The 25300-nt window shown below is 46.0% G+C and overlaps 1 protein-coding gene across 1 annotated transcript in view; it reads right to left on the bottom strand.

Annotated features, from left to right (window-relative positions):
* The window catches only part of RETREG2 (reticulophagy regulator family member 2), a 28487-nt gene extending 3754 nt beyond the window's left edge, over positions 1-24733 (bottom strand). The window contains exons 1-8 of the mRNA XM_082261012.1: positions 24210-24733; positions 19541-19647; positions 13036-13066; positions 12581-12722; positions 7769-7853; positions 7552-7683; positions 3058-3152; positions 977-1112 (exon numbers count right to left, since the gene is read on the bottom strand). Of these exons, the coding sequence (XP_082117138.1) occupies positions 977-1112; positions 3058-3152; positions 7552-7683; positions 7769-7853; positions 12581-12722; positions 13036-13066; positions 19541-19647; positions 24210-24475 (994 nt within the window). The 5' untranslated portion in view covers positions 24476-24733. The remainder of the gene's footprint in view (positions 1-976; positions 1113-3057; positions 3153-7551; positions 7684-7768; positions 7854-12580; positions 12723-13035; positions 13067-19540; positions 19648-24209) is intronic.
* Positions 24734-25300: the final 567 nt, after the last annotated feature.

The raw sequence follows: 25300 nt of genomic DNA, 5'->3' as shown, positions 1-25300 counted from the left end.
GGAAAGAGACTTAAATCTAAATTCACCTCAGTGGCAAAGTGGATCAACAGCCTGGCTGTACCAAGAGATAGAAGTCCTCCAGTAATGTGCATTTCTGATGTTTTGCTATACGGTCTCTGTATTGATGCCTTGTGATGAAAAATAAAGAATTGAAAAAAAAAAAAAAAATCTCTGGACTTGAAAATTATGGTGTGGCGCTTCAGTCTTAAGACTTAAATCTCATGGTGAAGCATCATCACACAGCCAGGGGGCGCACAGTGCTCCTGAACAGACTGAGGCAGCTCACTAATGCCACCTAGGAAGGACCCCAGACCTAAATGAACCAACCTGAAGACTGCAGAAAAAAGAAAATATGTAAGAGGGTAATGATAAGCAAAAAAAAATAAAAAGATTTAAGGGGGTTTCGAGGTGGGGAGGAAGGTTGGGGTTCACCTCGAAGCTAAAGTTCTGCATTATAGTAAACCAGTCAGCTATTTTAAAGTTTAACCGCTTTCCGCCCGCCCACAGTACATTTAGTGCGGATGGACGGTACAGCCAGGCTAGGAGACACACCTGTACACTGCGGCCTCTCTTCTGGGTTTGCCCTGCTGACCCGCGCTGTCATTGGCCTAAATTAGCACAGTGCTAAATATCAAAAAATGGCCTGGTCATTAAAGAGGGAAAACATTCAGGAGCTAAAGTGGTTAAAAAAAAAAAAAAAATGTAAGTTCTACCTAAGAGCTAGCACTCCAAAATGTCTGCTAATAAGTTTATATCTGTGCAGCTGTCAGCTCTCAATGAAGGTCTGCAAATTACCAGCCAGCTCAGGATACCGGTTCTGAAGGCTGCTGAGACTACAATTAATTAATACAAGCTGCTTTTAGAAATACACACATCTACAGCATATAATATACAGTATATATATTTTCCTAGATCTGCCTGGAGTTTAGCTTTAAATGATTTTGCCCACTCTGTTGTGTAAGATGTATTATCTCACCTTCTGACACGTCGGTCAGCTGTGGTGTAGTTGCTCTGGATACAGAAAACCCTCCACTCTCCAGTATAGAGGCCTCTTCATCTGATAGCTCTGAGTCAGTAATAGAAAGAGCCAAGGCTGTGATCCGCACATCCATCTGGAAAGAAACATTTAAATTGGGTAACAAGTCAACTCATACAACTTCTACAAAAAAAATAAAAAATAATAATCCTCTATTGCAGGTATATGCAAACTGTGGTCCTCCAGATGTTGCAGAACTACACGTCCCATGATGCATAGCAAGACTGACAGCCACAAGCATGACACCCAGAGGCAGAGGCATGATGGGACTTGCAGTTTTGCAACAGCTGGAGGGCCACAGTTTGCATATCCCTGCTCAATTGGAACGTTGAATACTACATAAAATCCCATCTTTAGCTGTGCCAGTACTGTCTGTGCAGTACTTACTGCAGAGCTCAAGCTAAACCTAGTTGTTACCGCCCCCTCTACTGATGTATTGTAGGTCTTTCAGACATTGTTGAGCCCCCCCTCCCCCCGCATTATTAGTTACGGAGCTGGTCTTAAGCACACACCTGCTGGGGGGTGCCGTCAATGATACTAGCTCAGCATACACAGCATCAATCAAAACAGGGAAAAGTACTGCAAACACAGCGTCTGTGTTGTCAGCTGTGCCCATGTGGCCGTTGTGTCCCAATTGACATCAACGGGACTGCCTGCACAGGAATGCATGGCATACCTGTGCATCTCCATGCAGGTAAACATGGCTCTCACGCAGGTGTATACTGTAATACACTCCACCTGAATGAAGCCAACCAAATTGTGACATTATTTATTCTGCTTCTTTATCCTACTGGACCTTAAAAAGGAAAAAGGAAAAAGTTAAGGTGTTTACATACTTTATTGGCACATTGATCACCTCTATTCCCGGCTTACTGCTCCAGCTCTGTGTGGGACAGAGGCACCAATTAGCAGGGACCAGCTTGCCAGCAGAATCTGGAGGAGCGCTCAGTGCATGACAGGATAGCATCTTACCCTGCTTTTAAATAACAGGTGTAGCACAGTAGACATGGGGACCTAGAGTCATATTCTGATTTAACATCTTCTTTAAAGCCTACCTAATCCCAAGGACAAAAATTAATTTTATTACAACGTACTAGTCCTTAGATGTTTTGCCTGCTTTCATTTTCTTTTTTAATGCATTTTGTTTTTATCCTTTATTTTCACCTGGTGACCCTACCATGCTTCCTGTTCTAAGGTGACAACACTCAGTCACCATACTGTATCCATGGAAAAACAGCATTTACACCCTAGGACAGTGATAGCGAACCTTGGCACCCCAGATGTTTTGGAACTACATGTCCCATGATGCTCATGCACTCTGCATTGTAGTTGAGCATCATGGGAAATGTAGTTCCAAAACATCTGGGGTGCCAAGGTTCGCCAACACTGCCCTAGGACAATAAAGCCCCTATAGATGGTTTGAACCTCAGCCGATTCAGCATGGACCGGCCAAGATTCAATCCATGTATGGGCAGGCTGGTTGTACTGAAGTCGATTCATATATCGACTTCAGTACAACTAGCCTGTTGGATTTTCTGCATGCAATCACTGTTGGCGGCTATAGCCACTAGCAGTAATCATTGTGGCAGGGAAGGCTCACTGCCGGCAGAATACAATGGTGCTGAGGGAGTCATTGTTGATGGTGAATCAAGCAATTTTCCTTCTTTCCAGAAAGAAAATTGTATAATCTATAGCTTGATTGAGTGTGTTAGGACTACAGAACATCTCCCCCTCTCCACACCCAGGGAGTAAAGTACTGTAGTCCACAGAGATAGCTTGGAACAATGGCACTGATCACAGTGATCAAAGGCAGGGAGGAAAGGAAGTTATCAACAGATATTTTTTTGCTTCCATCAAAGAGATGCAAGCCCAGGAACACCTCTAATACAAGTCAGCTATAGCAGCTCTTATTTTTCTTTTTAGAAGCCTCACAGAACACCGCAATGGACATTAATAATTTTAAATGAGCTTATTCATGTTTAATTTTCTTTGCAGTTGGAATCCATGATGGGATTACTTACCTCTGGAGAGAAGCCGGAGAGCTCAATCTCACTCTCGCTGTCTGTCTCTGCTGTAGGCTCCTCTCCTTCCTCCTGCTCCTTTTTCACTTGTCTCTCTAAGAGAGGAGAGAGAGAGTGAGAGAGATAGAGGGCAATATTGCTGAATCACAAAGGCTGACTGCAAATGGTATGCTAAGCAGGAACTCTGTTAAAGCTGAACACGGAATGCACTGCAAGAGCAAATGTCTTTGTTTTTGTGGGAGGAACAGTGCCCCATCATTGCAATCAGTGGGAGGAATAGCGCCCCATCATTGAAATCAGTGGGAGGAATAGTGCCCCATCATTGGTGTCAGTAGAAGGAATAGTGCCCCATCATTGGTGTTAGTGGGAGGAATAGTGCCCCATCATTGGTGTCTGTGGGAGGAATAGTTCCCCATCATTGGTATCAGTGGGAGGAATAGTGTCCCATCCTTGGTGTCAGTGTGAGGAATAGTGCCCCATCATTGGTATCAGTGGGAGGAATAGTGCCCCATCATTGGTGTCAGTGGGAGGAATAGTGTCCCATCATTGGTATCAGTGGGAGGAATAGTGCCCCATCATTGGTGTCAGTGGGAGAAATAGTGCCCCATCATTGGTGTCAGTGGGAGGAATAGTGCCCCATCATTGGTATCAGTGGGAGGAATAGTGCCCCATCATTGGTGTCAGTGGGAGAAATAGTGCCCCATCATTGGTGTCAGTGGGAGGAATAGTGCCCCATCATTGGTGTCAGTGGGAGGAATAGTGCCCCATCATTGGTGTCAGTGGGAAGAATATTGCCCCATCATTGGTGTCAGTGGGAGGAATAGTGCCCCATCATTGGTATCAGTGGGGGGGAATAGTGTCCCATCATTGGTATCAGTGGGAGGAATAGTGTCCCATCATTGGTATCAGTGGGAGGAATAGTGCCCCATCATTGGTGTCAGTGGGAGAAATAGTGCCCCATCATTGGTGTCAGTGGGAGGAATAGTGCCCCATCATTGGTGTCAGTGGGAAGAATATTGCCCCATCATTGGTGTCAGTGGGAGGAATATTGCCCCATCATTGGTGTCAGTGGGAGGAATAATGTCCCATCATTGGTGTCAGTGGGAGGAATAGTGCCCCATCATTGGTGTCAGTGGGAGGAATAATGTCCCATCATTGGTGTCAGTGGGAGGAATAATGTCCCATCATTGGTGTCAGTGGGAGGAATAATGTCCCATCATTGGTGTCAGTGGGAGGAATAATGTCCCATCATTGGTGTCAGTGGGAGGAATAGTGCCCCATCATTGATATCAGTGGGAGGATTAGTGCCCAATTGTTGATATCAGTGGAAAGAATAGTGCCCGATCATTGGTATCAGTGGAAGGAATAGTGCCACATCATTGGTGTCAGTGGGAGGAATAGTGCCCCATCATTGGTGTTAGTGGGAAGAATAGTGCCCCATCATTGGTCTCAGTGGGAGGAATAGTGCCCCATCATTGGTGTCAGTGGGAGGAATAGTGCCCCATCATTGGTATCAGTGGGAGGAATAGTGCCCTATCATTGGTGTCAGTGGGAGGAATAGTGCCCCATCATTGGGAAAACTAGGAGGAATAGTGCCCCATTGGTGGTGTCAGCGGGAGAAATGATGTCCCACTGCTGGGGTCAGTGAAGGAATAGTTCCCAATCATTGATGTCAGTGGGAGGAATAGTGCCCCATACAAGAGCAAAAAGGTACAAGAGCTTCTTTTGGGCGTCAGGCGTCCCGCAATTCTGTTTGCGCGATGTTACCGCGATTCGGTAGGCGGAAATCGCTGCAACATCGCACAGCGTTTGGGGTGCCATTGCAAATCACGGGCATCCCACAGGCGTCCCGCGATTTGCAATGATTCCGTGATCCGCTACGCCCACATGTGACCGTAGCCTGAATGTTTTATGGCTAATGTTTCTCAACCTTCATTACACTTTAAAAGGAGAACTAAAGTCAAAGCTATTTTGGCTGCAGTTCTCCTATGGATAACAGAAGTGCAGTTCGTTCTGCTCACCTGTGACCCGTTTTCAGCCTACAGTGGGCTAAAAACCGTTGTCGCCTGATGTCACTCAGCCGATCCAGGTTTGGGAAAGATCCTGGCAGTTCACCAAGATGTCTGGACGGGCAGCTGGCACGGGCTTTTAGGATGCTGCTGAGAGCCTGAGCCAGTTGCTCTCCAAAGACCAGAGCTCCAATAAGGTGGTTGTAAAGTCAGTGAATAGCATTACTGCCAGCCCCTCTGTGATAACAAGGTATAGTACACAGTGTCCATGTTTTTAAAAAATGATGCTAATAAATACCTTATTTCGGAGTGCCGCTGTGCGGTCACGTGAGCTTCCGCCGCTCTCTTCCCCCGATCTAAGGACTACAGCGGGAGGTGCTTAGATTCCCCTCTGACGTCAGCCGGGAGAACACGTGCCCGCTGTGCTGTCCGCTCAGCCCCTCCCGCTGTAGTCTTTAGATGGGGGAGGAGAGCAGCGGGAGGTCACGTAACCGTACAGCGGTGCGCTGAAATAATGTATTTAGCTGCATCATTTAAAAGAAACATTGATGCTGTATTAAACCTTATTATAACAAAAGGAGCTGGCAGTAATGCTATTCACTGGCTTTTCTGTCACCAGAGAAGCAGCAGAAGGGGAGGGGAGGGGTGGGTTCAGCGATCACTCACGGACTAGGAACTGACAGGTAGGGAGGGAGGGGGAGAGAGGAAAGACTAATGGGCCATACACACTATAAGATTTTCTGAAGACTTTTTCCTTTAGACTTACCAAAACCAGATAATATGAGGTCAAACCTAAACACTTTCAATTTGTATGCAATCTGGCAGGCCCTTGCACTACATAGAAAAGGTAAATCTGAAGGAAAAAGTCCTCAGAAAATCTTATAGTGTGTATGCCCATTAACACAGAGGGATGACGGAGGCACATAAATAGACCACCGTATCATGGAGCAGCAGCAGGATCAACCAGGTTTTTTTACAGCATAGAAAGGGAAAAATTAGACAACACAAGCACTATGCTGTTTAAACTGCTTTAAATGAACAGGATCTTTTTTTTTTTTTGGATTACAACCTGTTAACGAACAGAATAGTAGTTTATTGAATATAGCAGCAAGATACAGGCACACAAATGACAGGACGTGAGATCGTAATGATAACAGCAAACATAGTAATACAGGGACAGTGTAATCAAGAATACATTGTATCCACAGAAATAGAAACAACATAACCCATGGATAAAAGTACTGGTACCAATGCGAGCCTGTTTAACCACTTTCCACCCAAGGATTTTCCTGTGTGTCCTTGGGTTTCAGTGGTTAAACCGGGATGATGCTGGCACCTTCAGGAATCATCCCCGTACCCTTTTTTTTTTTCAGCCGGCGATTCTCTTTTAATGCAGAAGTGATCCGTGTGGCTAATTAGCCACTTCATCACTTCTGCAGGTGGAGGAAGGGGGTCTCTGGTCCCATCGCGGAGGCCGGGAGCAATGTGGCCGGCTGCAATGGGAGCCCTGTACAGAGAAAGAGGAACAGTTAGAGAGAGGAAGCTAGCACAAAAAGAAAAAGTGTAAAAAAAAATAAATAAAATGTAAAAAGCGCCGCCAACCCACCGCACCATAGTTTGACGCAATTTTAAAGCATGACATGTTAGGTAATTATTTACTCGGTGTAACATCATCTTTTACCTTATACAAAAAAACTGTGCAAAAACTGCGTTTGAAAAACCGCTGTGCAAAATACCATGGGACATATAAAATTGCAACACGCACCATTTTATTCTATAGGGTCTCTGCTAAAAAAAAAAAAATATATATATATGTATTTTTGGGGGTTCCAAGTAATTTTCTAGCAAAAAAAAAAAAGTTGTCAGAAGTGTCAGAATAGGCTCGGGAAGGAGGTGGTTAAGAACCCGCATCTATCCGTTAGGATACAACCTCTTTCAAGCAGGGTTCCACCCAAAAGTTGAACTTCCTCTCTAAGTGCTCCTGACCCCCTGACATGTCATTTTTTGGGGGGGGGGGGGGGCGTAGCGGATACCTAGATTTGACAGGCACCCGCTCCCACTTTTCACCCTAGGCGGCCTGAGCAAAAATTCTCCTCTTCTCTGCCTGCAATCTTCTGGGATACGTCAGAGGTGCCAGCGCCGCCCAGAGGAGAGGTAGAAGATCGAGGCTTGGGGCGGCCGCATTGCTGAATCGTGGGACAGGTGAGTGAGTGTTTATTAAAAGTCACTTTTTGTAGCTGCTGACTTTTAATAAACACAAAAAGGTCTGGAACTCCGCTTTAAGCACTGAAGGGGCAGAGCTGAAGATCAGTGACTGTCCCTCTGCTCACTGAAGACTGAGCAAACATCGGTCTTTGATCGCTCAGTTCTCAGTCTCAGAAGTGGTGGGGGAACAATGCTGCATCCACCTGAGTAAAAATGTTTATTCTTTTTTTTTTTAAAAACCCCCACGTCTCTTTAAACCCTCTGAGAGAGTAACACTTACTCTTGTGTGAGCGAGGCAGGTCCTCCCCCTTCATAGTATAATCGATCTTCATCAGAACAGGTTCTAGAGCAGTGTACATCCTCTGGATCAGCTCCCGGTATACAACTAGTGGCCACAATAGGACGCTGAGTACTGTAAGGGAGATAGAGTGCTGCAGTCACAGGCATAGGTGTGTATGTGCGTACAAAAATGCTAGAACAATTATGGGAGATCTTACGTATTATGTAGGAAATCATAATGCCCGGAACATAATGTCCAACAACAGTCAGCACTGCACAGCACGAACAAACCATGGCACAGAACTGAGGCAGAGAGAGAAGAAAATGAATAAACTGGATATGCAAAGATGAAGTTACCAGCCCCTAGGTCCCAGTGAAGGAAAGGAAGGGTTAGGCTAACCTAGATGGGAGATGGAGGCCAGAAGATCTGATTTGCTCAATAAAACAGTTGTGGTGTTACCATGCACCACTGCTTTAGGTGAGCATGCCTGTTTGCTTATGAAGCAGGCAACCCTGGCTGTACCCCCATCTCCAAGACAGAAGGGCAATAATCAGGGAAAATAAATTTCGGATGATTTAGCCTGGGTTCACACCACTGCGATATGCGGGAACCAGCGCAATTTTATTTTCTGCATCTCATCTTCCCTGCAGGCAGTTCACTCTGCTCTCTGCGAACCGCTGTGGAAGTCAATACAAAAGTTAATGACACCGCCAGATCGGTTTGCAGATTGCAGTGCGAACTGTGAATTCGGACAAGAATGCAATCTCATTCCAGTACGGGAAAAAAAAGGTTCTTGCAGCATTTTCGTGCGAATGGGATGCGAGTTCAACCATACAACTGTATGCTGAATTCACATTGCACAGACACTGCACGTGATCTGCACAGCAACGTGGTGCAAATCACATGCGATGTCTGTGTTCGAAATAGTGTGAACCCAGGATAAAAGGGATAGTTGACCTTTATTAAAAAACTGCCTTGTAGATCATAGATCAGGGGGTCTGTAGATGAAAAATGTGCAGCCCTGACTGAAGTTGGGTAATGCCCTTGCTATAGGTGTAGGCCATGGGTGTCCAACCTTTTGGCTTCTCTGGGCTACAATGAGTGTAGAGAAATTTTCTCGGGCCGCATATTAAATATATACTATAGTTAAGGTATATAAGTAATAAAATGCCGCCGTGCCCCTTCCCGCGCCGCCGCGCCCCCCGCACTAATTTAACACAACTAGAGGATGATCAAATGAAATGGAATCAGTATACAGAGGTTTACTTCTTCTGAGAGATAATAAAGGAATACTCTAACCACCATGACCACTTCAGTGATTTGAAGTGGTCATGGTGGTAGGAGTCAGAAACACTGCACATGCTCCCCTCCCCTCTGAGGCAGCCTCTGCCTACCGTTAGTTGGGAAGCTGCTGTGGCCGTGCCCCCGACCTGACTTCCTTCCTCCCCAGCAAAAAAAAAAAAATTGTCAGGGGGCAGTGGGTCGCATTGCCTGAGGTTCCGGGCCGCAGGTTGGACATGCCTGGTGTAGGCAATTCACGTACCCCATGAAGCCTGACTGGAATACTTCCAGGATGTTGCTAAGTGAGGCCCAGTTATTAATGCTCACCTCCACCATCACAGGAGCGAGCTCTCAAACTCTGAGTTCAGAGCTACTGCATCAGGATAGAGAAAGTGCATGTGATGGGGGGGTTTGAATAAAAAAAAAAATAAATACAAAAAAAAAAGAAAAAAAAAAAAAAAAAAAAGAGATCACCCATGTGATGGTGTCGGTGAACAGGGCCTTGTTTAGCAACATCCTAGGAGTTTTCAGGTCAGGCTTCATGAGATACATCAATGGTCTACACCTATAGCAAGGGCATTCTTCAACTTTAGTCAAAGCTGCTGTTTTTTTTTTGTTATTTTTTTTAACAGACGCCCCTTATCTGCATAGGCAGTTTTTTGGTAACGGTGAACTAACTCTGTAAATTTTTAATCCTGGTATTAGTTGGCCAGGAGGTGTTCGGAGAGATCAACATTCACCTGTCAAAAGACAGCCCTGGAGATCAATAATGGTTCTGGCATTTGACAGCTGACTGACAGGGGTAGGGCTCAGAGTAGGGAGAGGCAGGGATTAACCCTCGGACTTCACTCTGACTCTTCTAATTTGCATATCTGTACTAGTCATATCTAAAGTGACAATAAATTCAGAAGTTTTAATTCTTGGTCAGTTAAGCCTTGTACATACTACTAGTTTTTTTTTTTGTTAATAAAAAAAAAAAAAATAAATCTGACAGCTCGGGTCAGAGCCGCCGTACTAACAATCCGATGTTAGTACAGTGATCTCCCCTGCTGTTCTATTGTGCTCTGAGAAGGGGATGCTGCCCCTCCCCCCCGCCAGAACACTCCGCCCAGTGCTCTCAGCAGTTGGCTGAGAGCACTGATCGGGATCCAGTCGGCAGACCTTTTTCAGTCATGACCCTTCAAAAGAAGGAGGCTGCCATACACACGTGCCGCTTTCTATTGAACTGACGGGTGCCACCCGACATTTGGCCTGTACATACTAAGCTTTACTCAAAGTAGTGAGCATGAGAATTAGCATGACAGCCAAACATCTAGCAATTTCAGAAGAAGTGTTCAATGACGGCGGCCAGCAAAAAATCCTGAGCTAACAGCAGGACCAGATAGCTAGCAGCACATATTTCCGATCTTAACATTTGTCACTCCAGCATCACCTGGAGCAACCCCACCGTGCCCCCATTTCCTGGCAGTGGAGAATAGATACACCTCCTGCCACTATTCCAAAGGGCAAGTGCAAAGGCAAGGGCTGGCTCACACCAGATGCAGTCAGACTGCATTGGAGAGCTATTCCAGCACAGTCCCACCGCATGGACAGGGCAAAATGCATTGTCCCCTATGTGCCCAGTTCACACTATTGCGTTGTGCAGTACTTTTTTTCAGCACAGCACAGTGTGAGGAAATACATTGACCCAAACCACGTGGCTGGCAACTGAACTTTATGAGAGGCCTTCGCCCAAGCTCTTTGTTCAAGTTGTAGCTTACACAGAGCTATAGATTCCACCCATGTGACAGTGCTGGGGCTTGGTAATTGGCCCAGTGCAGTCACAGAGTGAATCACATAATTCTTCAAACAGAAGTACTGGGTATTTTCTCTCCTCCTGGAAGGCCAGCGATGCAATAGGGAGTTGCAATGGGGGGAGTGGAGTTGAAGCAAATGGAATGCTTTCCATCAGCAAAGCATATGTTTGCATTAAGGCATAAATTTAATGCATTAGGGCTGGATCGCACCGGTCACTGTACTGGAGTGCGGTGTAATCCGGCTAAGATCAATGCAGCGTTTCCTTTTTTTTTTTTTTAACAAACTTTATTGAGATGTCACACAGACATAGCAAAGGAACCGAGAATTACAGACGACTCAACTAGTATTCCTTGGGTCAAAAATGTGCACTTTAAGTGTGCACTTATCCTTTTTGCCTCCTTCCCTAATCTAACCCACCCTCCCCCTCCACAGATGCATTCTTACCTCGAAGTTTGTGGGGCTGCTATACACATGCACAGCCAGGACAGTAAAGACTAAAGCCTTGTACACATGCATCGATTATTGGCCGGGAATTTTCGGCCAACATCCGATCGGCCGATTTTCGGCTTGTTAGTATGATGCTTCCGACAACCGACTCCGACTTTTCGGCCGAAAAAAATCTGGTGTGCAGGCTATAAAATTTTTGTTGGCCGTCAACACAACGGCCGATTTTCAGTCAGTCAGTACAGATTTCGGCAGACAAAAATCGGATGAGCAAGACTGGGCATGCTCAGAGAAGAAAAAACACACGGAAAGTAAACCAGCACATGACATCACTTCTTAAGTTGGTTTTTGTTGGCCGAGAAAATTCGTGTGCAGTCTAGAGCACATTCCAACCAACAAAACAACACTCTGGACAAAAGTCGGACGAACGGTCGGTTAGGCCTCATGTACAGTGCTGCTGATAAACAGACGTTCAGGAGCAGTTGTGTTATCTTATCTGTCATTTAGAGGCAAAGAGAGAAAGAGAGAAAGAGAGAGCGAAAGAGAGAAAGAGAGAGCGAAAGAGCGAAAGAGAGAAAGAGAGAGCGAAAGGGAGAAAGAGAGAAAGAGAGAGCGAAAGAGAGAAAGAGAGAGCGAAAGAGAGAGCGAAAGAGAGAAAGAGAGAGCGAAAGAGCGAAAGAGAGAAAGAGAGAGCGAAAGGGAGAAAGAGAGAAAGAGAGAGCGAAAGAGAGAAAGAGAGAAAGAGAGAGCGAAAGAGAGAAAGAGAGAGCGAAAGAGAGAAAGAGAGAGCGAAAGAGAGAAAGAGAGAGCGAAAGAGAGAAAGAAAGAAAGAGAGAGCGAAAGAGAAAGAAAGAAAGAGAGAGCGAGAGAGAGAGAGAGAGCAAGAAAGAGAGAGCGAGAGAGAGAGAGAGCGAGAGAGAGAGAGAGCGAGAGAGAGAGAGAGCGAGAGAGAGAGAGAGCGAGAGAGAGAGAGAGCGAGAGAGAGAGAGAGCGAGAGAGAGAGAGAGCGAGAGAGAGAGAGAGCGAGAGAGAGAGAGAGAGAGCGAGAAAGAGAGAGCGAGAAAGAGAGAGCGAGAAAGAGAGAGCGAGAAAGAGAGAGCGAGAAAGAGAGAGCGAGAAAGAGAGAGCGAGAGAGCGAGAGCGCGAGAGCGAGAGAGCGAGAGAGAGTTTTTTTAACTTTTTTCACTAGCTGCCAAGTTCCAGCACTCAAAAGAGGTTTCCAAACGTCCAGTGTACATATGAGGCCTTGTGGTTCTGGATGCAAACAAACAGCAGAACCACAAATGTCAGATCAAGGTAAGTATGCAACTGTGGAGGGGGAGAGGAGCAAAAAAAGTATGAATGCACTTTGTTTTAAAATGCACAATTTATCCCAAGCATGTCTCTAACAAAGGCAACCCACAGAAACCAGCAAATCCCCAATCCAACACAAATACATTTATCTTTTAAAGTCATGCCCCCCCCCCCCCCCCCAACCCAATGTGAATAACCTGTAATTCTGACTCACCTTCCCTGGGTTCTGCTTTTTGTAGAATAGCAGTTCCTGGCTGTACTGATGGCAGGTGAGCCATGTCTCAGCCAGGTAATGGCACAGCTCACGCACACTCAGCAGCCGATGCTGACTCGAGCCTCCTGCCCCGACCAGCTCACTACAAATACACAGCGGAGGTAAGTTTAGACAAGGATACTCGACTCTTTATTTGTACCATTTCCTTAAAATGACATATGCTGGATTCCAGACAATATTTTGGTTACTATAGAATATGTGGATGGAATACGGGTGTCTCTCTTTCTACTTGCTGCCATGTTTTAAATTTTCATTTACCAAGTCGAGCTCTGACAGCTTTATAACCATTACAGACCGCGCAATCTTCACAATTCTGCTTTGTCATTATGTAACATGAAGTCATATCATTTATTTAAAACAAACCTGGTGACAGAAAACATTTTACTTGTGCTCACCTGTCACTGGATAGTTCTGCCCGAGTCTGAACTGTAAAACAAGAATCAGGCAATTAAAAAGATATCCAGCCATAAAGCCCAATACAGATATGAGACCCATTTTCCTTGCAAACATATTAAATTGGTTGTAAATTCCAAAGGTTTTTTTTTTTTTATCTTAATCTATTTTATGCATTAGGATACAAAAGCTTCTGTATGCAGCAGCCCCCCTCATAGTTAACCTGAGCCCCCATCTCGGTCCAGCGATGTGACTGAATCCGTCGGCCCTCTAGGACTCTCCCTCCTGATTGGCTAAAACACAGCAGCGGCACCATTGGCTCTCACTGCTGTCAAAGTCAGTTAGCCAATCAGAAGGTAGAGGGGGCAGGGCCAAACCGCAGCTCCATTTCTGAATGGACACACAGAGCTGTGGCTCGGCTCAGGTGCCCCCATAGCAAGGAGGGAGGGACTAGGAGCACCGGCGAGGGACCCCAGAAGAGGAGGATCCAGACTGCTCTGTGCAAAACCATTACACAGAGCAGGTAAGTATTACATGTTTATTTTTAAAAAGAAAAATAACCAAGACTTTACAATAACTTTAACTGTTCAGCCAGTCTTTTGATTCATACTTTTTTGCCAGACAGCACAGCCAGCAGGGCGAAAGCACTCTTCCCTATTGTAGAGTCACCTGTCTGCACACTGGACAGTGAATGGCCATCATCACATTGGTAATGGTCTCCCTGTTCTTCTCTCCTCCTGCAAGCTGCCGAATCATCCCCCCCCTTCACCTTCCCGTGCCTACAAACATCGTACATTGACCACATTTGGCAATGAAGAGAAGTCTGCCTAAGTACAGCCAAAGCTCCAGTGGATCACAGAAGTGCAGTTTGTTTTGCACTCCGGTGACCAGTTTTCAGCAAAGAGCGGGCTAAAGCCTACTGTCTGCTGACGTCACAGAACAGGTCCAGGCTTGGGCAAGATCGCGACAATGGAGTCGAGATCCGCCCACTTGCTTAGACCGCCACCTGGCTCAGCCTCTTAGCGAGCCGCTGAGAGCCTGAGCCGGCCCCTTCTGCCCCCTCCACAGCCCAGCGCTCCAGTAAGCAAGGAGGGGCAGAGCAGAGCCAGTGACTGATAGTCAGCAGCTCTCTGCTTGGGAAGCTGATAGTACTGAGTGATCGGCAGTGTTTGATCGCTCAGTTCTCAGATTTAGAGGTGCCGGGGGACAGATGCTGCATCCACCTAGGCAAGCATAAATCTTAAAAAAAAAAAAAAAACACCTCATACATCTCTTTTAATACATTAAAGTATATGAACACCAAATCAATACAATCTCACATAATCTTTACCAAGCAAATGTCATTTTAGAATTTTTTTTTTTAATGTTTTAAATTTGCAGCCTTTATTAACCACTTTACCCCCGCTCACTGTGCCTCTACTGCGGCACAGTGGCTCGTTCCCGTCCAGCGACGTAGACCTTGTGGGTGTAGACTCCTCCCCTTGTGGGCGGCGCGCACGCACCGCCGGAGGCTCGCTCCCGCTGTTTTCAGTCACAGCGGGAGTCGGGCCAGGGGAGGAGCGGTGGTGATCACCGCCGCTCTTCCCCGATCGACGGGGAATCGAGTCTGGAGATCCGCCCACTTGTGTAAACAAAGCGGGCGGATCTCCTAAGTGACAGACAGTGACAGATTGCAGGGTTCAGCATAGCTGAACCTGTGATCTGTCCCTGTGTCACTCAGTCACCTCCCCCCACACACGTTAGTAAGCACCAGGCATACATTAACCCCTCCCTCTCCAATAAAATTAACCCCTTCCCTGCCAGTGTCATTTTTACAGTAACAGTGCATATTTATAGCACTGATTACTGCAGTAATGTCACTGGTACCCCCAAAAGTGTCAAAAATGTCAGTCAAGGGTCCGATCTGTCCGCCATAATGTCGCAGTCCCGCAAAAGAAAAAAAAAAAAAAAAAAAAAAAATCGCAGATTGCCGCCATTACTCGTTAAAAAGAAAAAAAAAAACCACCAAAAATGACAAAAATCTTTCCCTTAGTTAGTAAACGCAATAACTTTTGCGCAAACCAATCAAAATAAGCTTATTGTGATTTTTTTTACCAAACATAGGTAGCAGAAAACAAATTGGCCATTTTTACATTTTTTGGGGGGGAATTTCATATAAAAAAAAATGTGAAAAATATTGTTTTTTTTTAAAATTTACGCTCTTTTTTTGTTTATAGCGCAAAAAGTAAAAATCGCACAGGTGATCAAATACCACCAAAAGAAAGCTCTGTTTGTGGGAAAAAAAGGATGTAAATTTCGTTTGGGTACGGCGTTGCACGACCGCGCAATTGTCAGTTAAATTCGCACAGTGCCGAATCGCAAAAAGTGGCCTGGACGTAAGACAGCAAAATCCTCCGGTGGTAAAGTGGTTAAAAGAATACTGAATGACCCGACTGTTGTTCAGGCACTTCCTGTTGTAGGGTGGCAACGTTCTGTCCCTGTGTCCCTATTGTTCTTCTGCCTATTCACCCTATCACATGGGTTTCTGATGGAGACTACAAGTGGCAGTTTTATCCCCCCATCAGGAAACATGCCCTGAGAGTTGACAAGTAGTCAGTGCTGGAGCACATGTAGGCAGGAAGTGGATGGGATGCCGACTTTGCAGCACAGCACCGATTTCCAAAAGTACTTCCTGCTCTACTTTTGTTGACTTCCAGGGGTGACTTTAATAGTCATCTGTGCAGGAACCCACACAGATGTCTTTCACGTAACCCCCCAAGTCGGACTGAAATGCGCCTTTGAAATCATGGGAGTTCAGATGAAGATGCACAATTTCGAAGCCGCATTCAATGGGAACGAGGGGTAAGTGACAGATTGCTAAAGCGCTGGGGGTGGTTTACTAAAACTGGAGATTGCAAAATCTAGCTTCCAGGTTTTTTTTTTTTTTTTTTGTCAAAACTTAATTGAACAATCTGAAGTTAGGCCCCCTTCACATGGGCTTTCCGCTCAGGTCCGCCTGTCAGTTTTTTCAGGCGGACCGGATCGGATGCTCCATGCACCTGCACCTCTATGGAGCAGCGGATGTCAGCGGTGACATCTTCACGGACACCCGCTGCTATCCGATTTGATCCTGTCTGTAAAATCCAGACGAATATTCAATCCGTCTGGAGGATTGGATCAGAAGTGAACAGGCAGGCGGTCTGTTTTTCATCCAATCTCCCATAGAGGAGAGCGGGGATCTGACAGCTCAGTCTCTGCAAAGAGAGCGGCGATGAAGCTGTCATCCGCCTGCTCCATGGGGATTTGCGGATCGATCCCTGCTGAGAAAAACGAAGTTCGCCGGGCAGAAAGCCCGTGTGAAAGGACCCTTAGAAGCTGATTGGTTACTTTGCACAGCTGCACCAAATTTTGCACTCTCCAGTCTTAGTAAATCAACCCCATTGTGTATTACAGGCAGTTTTATTTATTTTTAAAATACTTTTAAAAACCATGGGTGGAAGGAAAGAAAAATGCTTGATTTCCCCATCAACACAGTCAATGTTGAATGCCACCTGCAGTTCTATTGTGTTCTGCCAGCGGGGTTGGCGGAGTCTCGGCTCGGGGAGCCTTCCTGGCTGATAGAATACAATGAATTACTGTTGGCCGCTATAGCAGCTGGCAGTAATCGCATGTAAAAAATTCAACAGGCTGGTTGTACCAAAGTTGATTAATGGATCGATTTGGGTACAGTCAGCCTGCCCATAGATGGATCGAATCTCAGCTGGTCCCTGCTGAACCAGCGCATTTTTGATCCATGTATGGTTGATTTAATGGAACAATAGGGAGCAGAGAGAGAAGGAGAGGTGATGAATCATTTCATGAAGCACATTTTCAGCTTTTTGCCTAACTTGAGCTTAAGCTATTGATCTCCATAAACAACCAATGTTTTTAGCAAAGTCAGTAGGAATAGCTATATAAGCATGCAAGAAGTAGGCTACAGCTCCACGCATAGGCTGGTAAAATATATAACAGGAAATATACATATGGAAGATTTATTTCTACCTAAAATTATAATTTTTTATATATATATATATGAGGGCTGCGGAATATAATCGCCGAATCGATGCATCGCGATGCGACCCTTCGCGATTCTGCATCGATTCGGGGTGACTGCAAAATCGATTGCTAGTGACGTAATTTCCGGGGGGTGGGGCTGGATGAGAGTGGCGGCGGCATCCACCAATGGGAGTGTGACTATTCCGATCGACGGACGCTCTACGGCCGCAGTAGGAACGTTCCCCGCCTCATACGTCCGGTGTGACGTCGGGCCGCTCTTGGACTGCCTGCCCCCAGCTCTAGGGGAAATCATCGGAGGACGGCAGCTATCAGGAACGCCAGGCCGGGCTGTACCGCCAGAGTATCGTGAGTGTCTGTTCATCCTCCCCAGGACATTTTTCCCTATGCAGTGGAGCAGTTCAGGAGTTTACTGCTCGTTTAGGTCTAGGGGAGAGTAAAAGCTTTTTTGTTACCCAATCATCCCCTCCACCGGTAGACAGCCCTCCGCCACATTCAAGCAGTGGGCGTTCCCTAGGTGTCAAAATGTACATTCTATGGCTATGGACCCTGCACTTGTCTTGATGATGTCAGAATCTCAAAATGCTGAGAAGAAGCTGCCAGGACTTACTCTAGCAAGTAAGTAAATCATTATGTTCTATGCCCCATAGGCCTAAATGAGCTCTTAAACCTTGCAGTAGGGGTGCAGAATCCACTGCAAGGAGAAGTTTTCAAGCCTTCGGGAGTTTGGTGTCAGTAAGATTGTATTCATTTTAGATTGTATTTTTATTTTAGAGCCCCAACATAATGGGACTGGTGAATTACACAGATCAAAAACGAACTGCTGCAAAACCCCCTGCAATGAATCTATTATAGCCTGTCTGTGCTATTTATTGTGTACAGTGCCACTTCTCTGTACAGCTCTCTACAGCAGAAGAGGTACCCTATAAATAAATAACAATGGGGATTATGTAATCTATGCCTTTGTCCTTCCTTTCTTTGAGAAACCACATAGTCATTTGTATGACATACTGCAAAATATAACTGACAATTTAGCACACCGGTCATATAATATTGAAGACAATACTGAAATATATTGAGTCAACTTATGTAACTGAAATAAAATAATATTCAAAATTTTTTCAGAGAACAAAGAAGCACAATGAAACTAACCAATATCCATATTCTCCAAAAACAATCCATACACATCCACTACTTAAAGCGGAGTTCCACCCAAAAGTGGAACTTCCGCTTTAGGGAGTCCTGACCCCCCGACATGCCACATTTGGCATGTCATTTTTTGGGGGGGGGGGGGAGCGGGTACCTAGTTTTGACAGGTACCCGCTCCCACTTCCGCTCGGAGCGTCGCGGCGCCCTGAGCGGAAGTTCTCCTCTCCCCCTCCCTCCCTGCAATCTTCTGGGACACGTCAGAGGTCCCAGAAGATTGCCGGCCAATCACGGCTCGCAGCGCGACTCGCGCATGCGCAGTGGGTACCCGGCTGTGAAGCCGCAAACTGTAACAGCCGGGTGCCCACAGCAGTGATGCCGGCGCCGAGGGAGAGGATCGAGGCTTCCGGCGGCCGCATCGCTGGACCGTTGGACAGGTGAGTAAATGGCTGGAACTCCGCTTTAATGAAAATAAAAATGATTCTTTAAAGCGGTTGTAAACCCAAAAACACAAACAAAAAAACCTGCAAGACAAAGGCATAATGAGCTCTCGTGAGCGGCTGCATGCACTGCAAATATCTCCTAAACCGTGCCGGTTTAGGAGATATTAATTGTACCTACAGGTAAGCCTTATTATAGGCTTACCTGTAGTTAAAAGTCAAAAAAGCAGGATACTACCGCTTTAATTTGTGACTGCTTGATTGTTTTTTTTTTTTTTTTTAAAGTTTTGAAAACCATTGGGCAGTGGGCAGTAATCGTGATGCATCGCCGAATCGAATCGTATCGAATTGTGACCCTAATAATCGTAATCGAATTGAATCGTGAGGTAGGTGAAGATGCGCAGGGGGGGGGGGGTTGAAGGGGATAGTAAAGAGGAGTGGGGGGAGCAGTTCTAGATGAACTCCATAGTAAACAGTGGGAGGTGGAGAGGCTGGGGACAGGGAAGCAGTAGCATTGGGGGGGGGGGGGGGCAGTCATATTTGGAGGTTAATAACTCTGATCAGTGGATTGTAATCCACTGATCAGAGTTAAAGAATTGTACAGCAGAGTTTGCTGAACAATTCTGCTATAAGTTTATGGTCATTGAAGGGACCATGAGTTTATAGGAAAAGGATAAATGAGGTCCGTATGGCGTACAGACCTGGCCAGCTGCAAACAGTGCTGTAGTCCATACACTGCACGGACCTGGCAGTGAAAGGGTTAAATATATGATTCAATGCAGCTATTATTCTTGCTTCTCTATTTAAAAGACAATTAAAAAAAAAAAAAAAAAAAAAAACAACACTCCACCCGAGCGATATTATATAAGATCAGACAGAGGTGTGTTACCTTTACAGTGCTGAAGTAGCCAGGTCTTCCAGTGCTGCACACCCAGGATACACAGAAGGAAGAAGCTGATGAGGAAGAGAGGTCGCGGGGACAAGTAGGAGAACAGCCTGCAATTACAAGAAAAGTCAAAACCTAAATCAGTCCTCTTCTATTTATCAGCACAAATATACTGAAATACAGCAATCAACTGGATGGTAAAGAGAACCTGTCTCTAATTATGTTCACGCAAGATCCAAATATCCTAAAATAAGCAGTCAGTGTGTGGAGGAGTGGCTGATCCTAAGGAGGATGGATTTTTAAATGTGATGCTGAGCCTCCATGTTGAAAGAACTGAAATCCAATGAATGAAATGGGCGGGCCATGGACGGTCAGGGTGGCGAGGAAAGGGTTAGATCCCTGGTATGAAACAAACAAAGATAAAATTCCCAGTTCAATTTGCCAACCAGTCTGCTTACCAACCAAATTGGCCTGTCTAACAGTTTGCGTCAATACAGGGGTTTAGTTAGCACACATTTGCAAACGCATGTGAAAGCTGCAGGGCCACGTCAAGGCTCCCTGTACCCCTGTAACCCTGTATTGACGCAAACTGTTAGACAGGCCAATTTGGTTGGTAAGCAGACTGGTTGGCAAATTGAACTGGGAATTTTATCTTTGTTTGTTTCATGTGCGTTGCCCTTCCATGTGTTCTTTGCTATGAAGGCCAGTTATAGGTGGGGCAGAGGCCATTTTCTTTGTTAGATCCCTGGTACCCAGCCTATGACCCAGGGGCCGCATGCAGCTTTTTGACACTTTATGTGCGGCCCTCATTATGCCCGAAGTCTCTGACCATCTCTTGTATAATGCCCGCAATCTTTGACTATTTCTTGTATCATGTCTGCAGTCTTTGACAATCTATTGCAGTGTTTCTCAACTCCGGTCCTCAGGGCACACTAACAGGCCAGAATTTAAGTATTACCTTGGGGAGATGCAGACTAGAATACTGCAATCACTGAGCAGCAAATGATATCACCTGTGATTTATTTCAGTTTTCTTGCAAACCTGGCCTGTTAGTGTGCCCTGAGGACCGGAGTTGAGAAACACTGATCTATTGTGTCGTGTTCAGTCTCTGACCATCTCTTGTATCTTGTCTGCAGTCTATACCCATCTCTTGTATCCTGTCTGCAGTCTCTGACCATCTCCTGTAATATGTCTGCAGTCTCTGACCATCTCCTGTAATATGTCTGCAGTCTCTGACCATCTCTTGTAATATGTCTGCAGTCTCTGACCATGTCCTGTAATATGTCTGCAGTCTCTGACCATCTCCTGTATCATGTCTGCAGTCTCTGACCATCTCCTGTAATATATCTGCAGTCTCTGACCATCTCTTGTATCTTGTCTGCAGTCTCTGACCATCTCTCGTATGATGTCTGCAGTCTCTGACCATCTCTCGTATGATGTCTGCAGTCTCTGACCATCTCTCGTATGATGTCTGCAGTCTCTGACCATCTCTCGTATGATGTCTGCAGTCTCTGACCATCTCCTGTATCATGTCTGCAGTCTCTGACCATCTCTTGTATCCTGTCTGCAGTCTCTGACCATCTCTTGTATCCTGTCTGCAGTCTCTGACCATCTCTTGTATCCTGTCTGCAGTCTCTGACCATCTCCTGTATCATGTCTGCAGTCTCTGACCATCTCCTGTATCATGTCTGCAGTCTCTGACCATCTCCTGTATCATGTCTGCAGTCTCCGACCATCTCCTGTATCATGTCTGCAGTCTCCGACCATGTCCTGTATCATGTCTGCAGTCTCTGACCATCTCTTGTATCCTGTCTGCAGTCTCTGACCATCTCTTGTATCCTGACTGCAGTCTCTGACCATCTCTTGTATCCTGTCTGCAGTCTCTGACCATCTCTTGTATCATGTCACCAGTCAATGACCATCTCTTGTGTCCTGGCCAACCTCTGACCATCTCTTGTATTATGCCTGTATTTAACTATATACGAACTTCATCTTTTGATATACTTTACATTGTTTTTTTTTTTTTGGGGGGGGGGGGGGAAGAATAGGTACACGTATATACAATCTTTTCGCACACGTTAGTAAACATACGTGTTAGGAGGGGAGAGGGGGGACATTTTTAAGACTGTTAGGCTACATTCACACCTGAGCGTAGCGTTTTTCGCGCGTTTTTTACCGCGATTTTACCGCGATTTTTGCGGCGTTTTTTACCGCGATTTTACCGCGATTTTTACCGCGATTTTTGTGCAGGCGTTTTTAGATTGAATAGAGATCAATGGAAAACGCCTGTAATCTGCCCAAAAAGAAGCTCATGTACTTTTTTGAGCGTTGGGCGTTTTGTATACAGCGTCAAAACGCTCAGATGTGAACAGGGGCCATTGAAATGAATAGGATTTGTCTTGTTGGGCGTTTTGAGAGCTGATCCTAGAGCAGAAAAACGCCCCAAAAACGCCCCAAAACGCCTAGATGTGAACGGAGCCTTAAGGTTTAGGCTGGAATTCTACTTTGAATATATCAATATTGTAAAATTGCATGTTAGGGCTCTTTTACACTCGCTTCAACTTTAACACACATTAAAGCGCTTACAGCTTCAACATGCTTTTTTAAAGGTTTTTGATGCTTTGTGGCGCTTTTTTGAAGCTTTAATGAAGCTTGGCACATGCCTTGTGTGTGAGTTGACTTGCTAGTTGTTTTAGAGGGGCCCAGTAGAACCCTAGCTCATTAGTACCTCCGTTCAGTGGAACCACAGCTCAAAAAGTACCCCAGCTTATTAGTATCCCTGTTTAGCAGATCCCCAGCTTATTAGTACTTTCGTTCAGCAGATCCCCTGCTCAGTAGTACCCCAGCTCTGCGGATGCCCCACTCAGTAGTACCCCCAGCTTTGTTGATCCCCCACCCAGTAGTACCCCCCCAGCTCTGCTGATCCTCTACTCAGTAGTAACCCCAGCTTTGCTGATCTCCTCTCAGAAGTAACCCCCAGCTTTGCTAATCTCCCACCCAGTAGTACCCCTCAGCTCTGTTGATCCTCCACTCAGTAGTAACCCCAGATTTGCCGATCTCCTCTCAGAAGTAACCCCCAGCTTTGCTGATCCCACACACAGTAGTAACCCCAGCTTTGCCGATCTCCTCTCAGAAGTAACCCCCAGCTTTGCTGATCCCCCACACAGTAGTAACCCCCAGCTTTGCTGATCCCCCACTCAGTAGTAACCCCCAGCTTTGCTGATCCCCCACTCAGTAGTAACCCCCAGCTTTGCTGATCCCCCACTCAGTAGTAACCCCAGCTTTGCTGATCTCCCACTCAGTAGTAACCCCCAGCTTTGCTGATCTCCCACTCAGTAGTAACCCCCAGCTTTGCTGATCCCCCACTCAGTAGTAACCCCCAGCTTTGCTGATCCCCCACTCAGTAGCAACCCCCAGCTTTGCTGATCCCCCATTCAGTAGTAGCCCCCAGCTTTGCTGATCCCTTTAGCTTTCTGCTATTTGCTCTGCTCCAGTCTGGACCCCGCTCACCTTCCTGCTGCTCCACGCTGCACATCAGATGTGATGTCTGCACCAAACACTCCCTAAATATATACACATGAAACGAAGTGACGTCTTTCTGGTTCGCTTGTTGGTTTCCTGGTGCATCCTGGTATAGCGCATACCTGCAATACTTCTAAAACAAAATGAAGCTGACTCTGGAAAAAAAACCTCTCTCAAAAGCTGCAGCTGCTGTTAGCAAGCGCTGCCATAAACTTCTATGGAGGCTTTGGAGAAGCTTTGAATCACCAAGAAAGCGGCATGGGGAATAACATTTGAAGCAAAGCAAAGGCAACGTGTGAAGAGGACTGTAAGGTAACCATTATATTAAGGGAAAGGTGCTTTGATTGGCCCTCAGACAGAGTGCTTTAAAAAAAGCATGTCCAATGCCACATTTTGAGGCAAGTGTAAACGCCACCTTACAGTAAATAAAAGTTGCAAGAATACTGCACATTTGGATTAGGGATCGACCGATTATCGGCAAAGCCGATATATTGAGGGCCAATATGCACCTTCCCCGATATATCGGAATCGGCCCCTGAGGTTATCAATATTTCAGGAAAGTGCTTGTACAGGAGTGATGCCTGCAGCTAGAGGCATCACCCCGGTACCGGTGTCCATAGCAGACGGTCGGCTGTCTTGTAATGACAACCGATGCGGCTAAGAGGAGCGGGAGGGGGCGACCCCCCTCCCGCGGCTCGCCCGGGTCTCCCGTCCCGCCGGGAGACCCCGGCAAATAGCCTGCACGGCCACTGAAGAGAAGACCCGATCAAAGCTGCATTGGGCTCTGATCGGGTCTCCATGTAAAAACCTGGAAGTGATGTCATATCATCACTTCCGGGTACTCGGCGCCAGATTAAAAAAAATGACAGCATTCAAAACAGCCAAACTTGGCGTTTTGAATGCTTTTAAGTGCAAAGGAGGGGTTTGGGTTTTAGACCCCCAGATCCCTCCACAACAGTACCTGTCAAGTGCTAAAAATAAAAAAAAATGTTTTAAATGTACGAAAATATCGGCCAATACCGATATTCAATTGCCAAAATATCGGTAACCAAAAACCGATATCGGTCGATCACTAATTTGAATACCTGGCGTATAACATTACAGACAATACACCACTTGATGGTGTCCTCTATGGTTCCAGGAATCTTACCAAAACACTCCATGGACAGCAGCAGCTGTTATCAGGCTAGGCAGGGGTCTCTCCCACACCAGAAGTCGCTGCCCTGCGATAAGTAAAGGTCCCCATTCCTTCAGTCTACAATGCAGGTCGGCCTCTAGGTAGCTCATGTCCTCCTCTGAGGCTCCAGGGAGGCCTCCACTCCTCTCTTCATTCTGCGATGGATCTCCCAGTGCAATGTCCTCCCTAGGCATCCTTCTTGCTGAAGTAGCCGAGGACTCTCCATTGCTGCCACTCATGGTTTTAATTGTGATTCAAACTTTGCTTAGCAGTTCCTCCAACTCCGCAGCCAAGGTAAGCAGTCGGCACTCAGATACAGCAAGGTTCCTCCTGAGTCTCTCCGCAACATTCCCTGGATCTACAGACTGCCAACCGATCCAGCAGAAGTGCAAAAATGTAAACGAATGTTCCAGACGTTGGGTTTGCACTGTCCCCTCAGATGCCTGGCATCCCCACAACTTTGGTTGGCAAATTATTCACTGAGTTTCTCCCTTTAAACCCAACTCAGAACTTCATTTTATTTACCAACCTCAAATACTTTATTTTTTTATCTTCTAATCTAATCCTTCCCTTATTTTACATGCAACAGTGCTACTAATAACCAGCAATCAATCAATTATTCCTTAATCCACGTATAATTACAGCCCGGGCTGTGCCCTCAGCATGCTAGAACGTGACCTCTTTTCTTTTGGCTCTAATAGTTATAGAAGCAAAACTAACCCAGCCTATGAGGACACCGGATCTCTTCCTAAACTTCACTGCAGCCCTCTAAACCTCCATAGTGACCTCACTCAGCCAGATCTACTGGGTGAAGACCATCAGATTCCTCCAAACCTAAACCTATCCTGGGAGAAGATCCTCAATCACCAGATCCCACAATATACACCTATTCTGTGAAGAGGTCCCACCTTAGCCAGCCTATCCCTATACTAGATCCTCCCTATACCGTGGGTGATCCCCCCCCCCCCTAACAACAATCTTTCCTGATATTAGAGTCCCCCTTTATAAAGACTTCCCAGATAATAAATCTTCCCCAAATATAGAGTAGATTCCTCAACACTGGA

Source organism: Pelophylax lessonae (assembly GCF_965119305.1).
Source record: "Pelophylax lessonae genome assembly, chromosome: 6".
NCBI lineage: Eukaryota > Metazoa > Chordata > Amphibia > Anura > Ranidae > Pelophylax > Pelophylax lessonae.
Note: the sequence above shows the minus strand (reverse complement) of the source record. Positions and strands in the feature narration are given on the sequence as shown.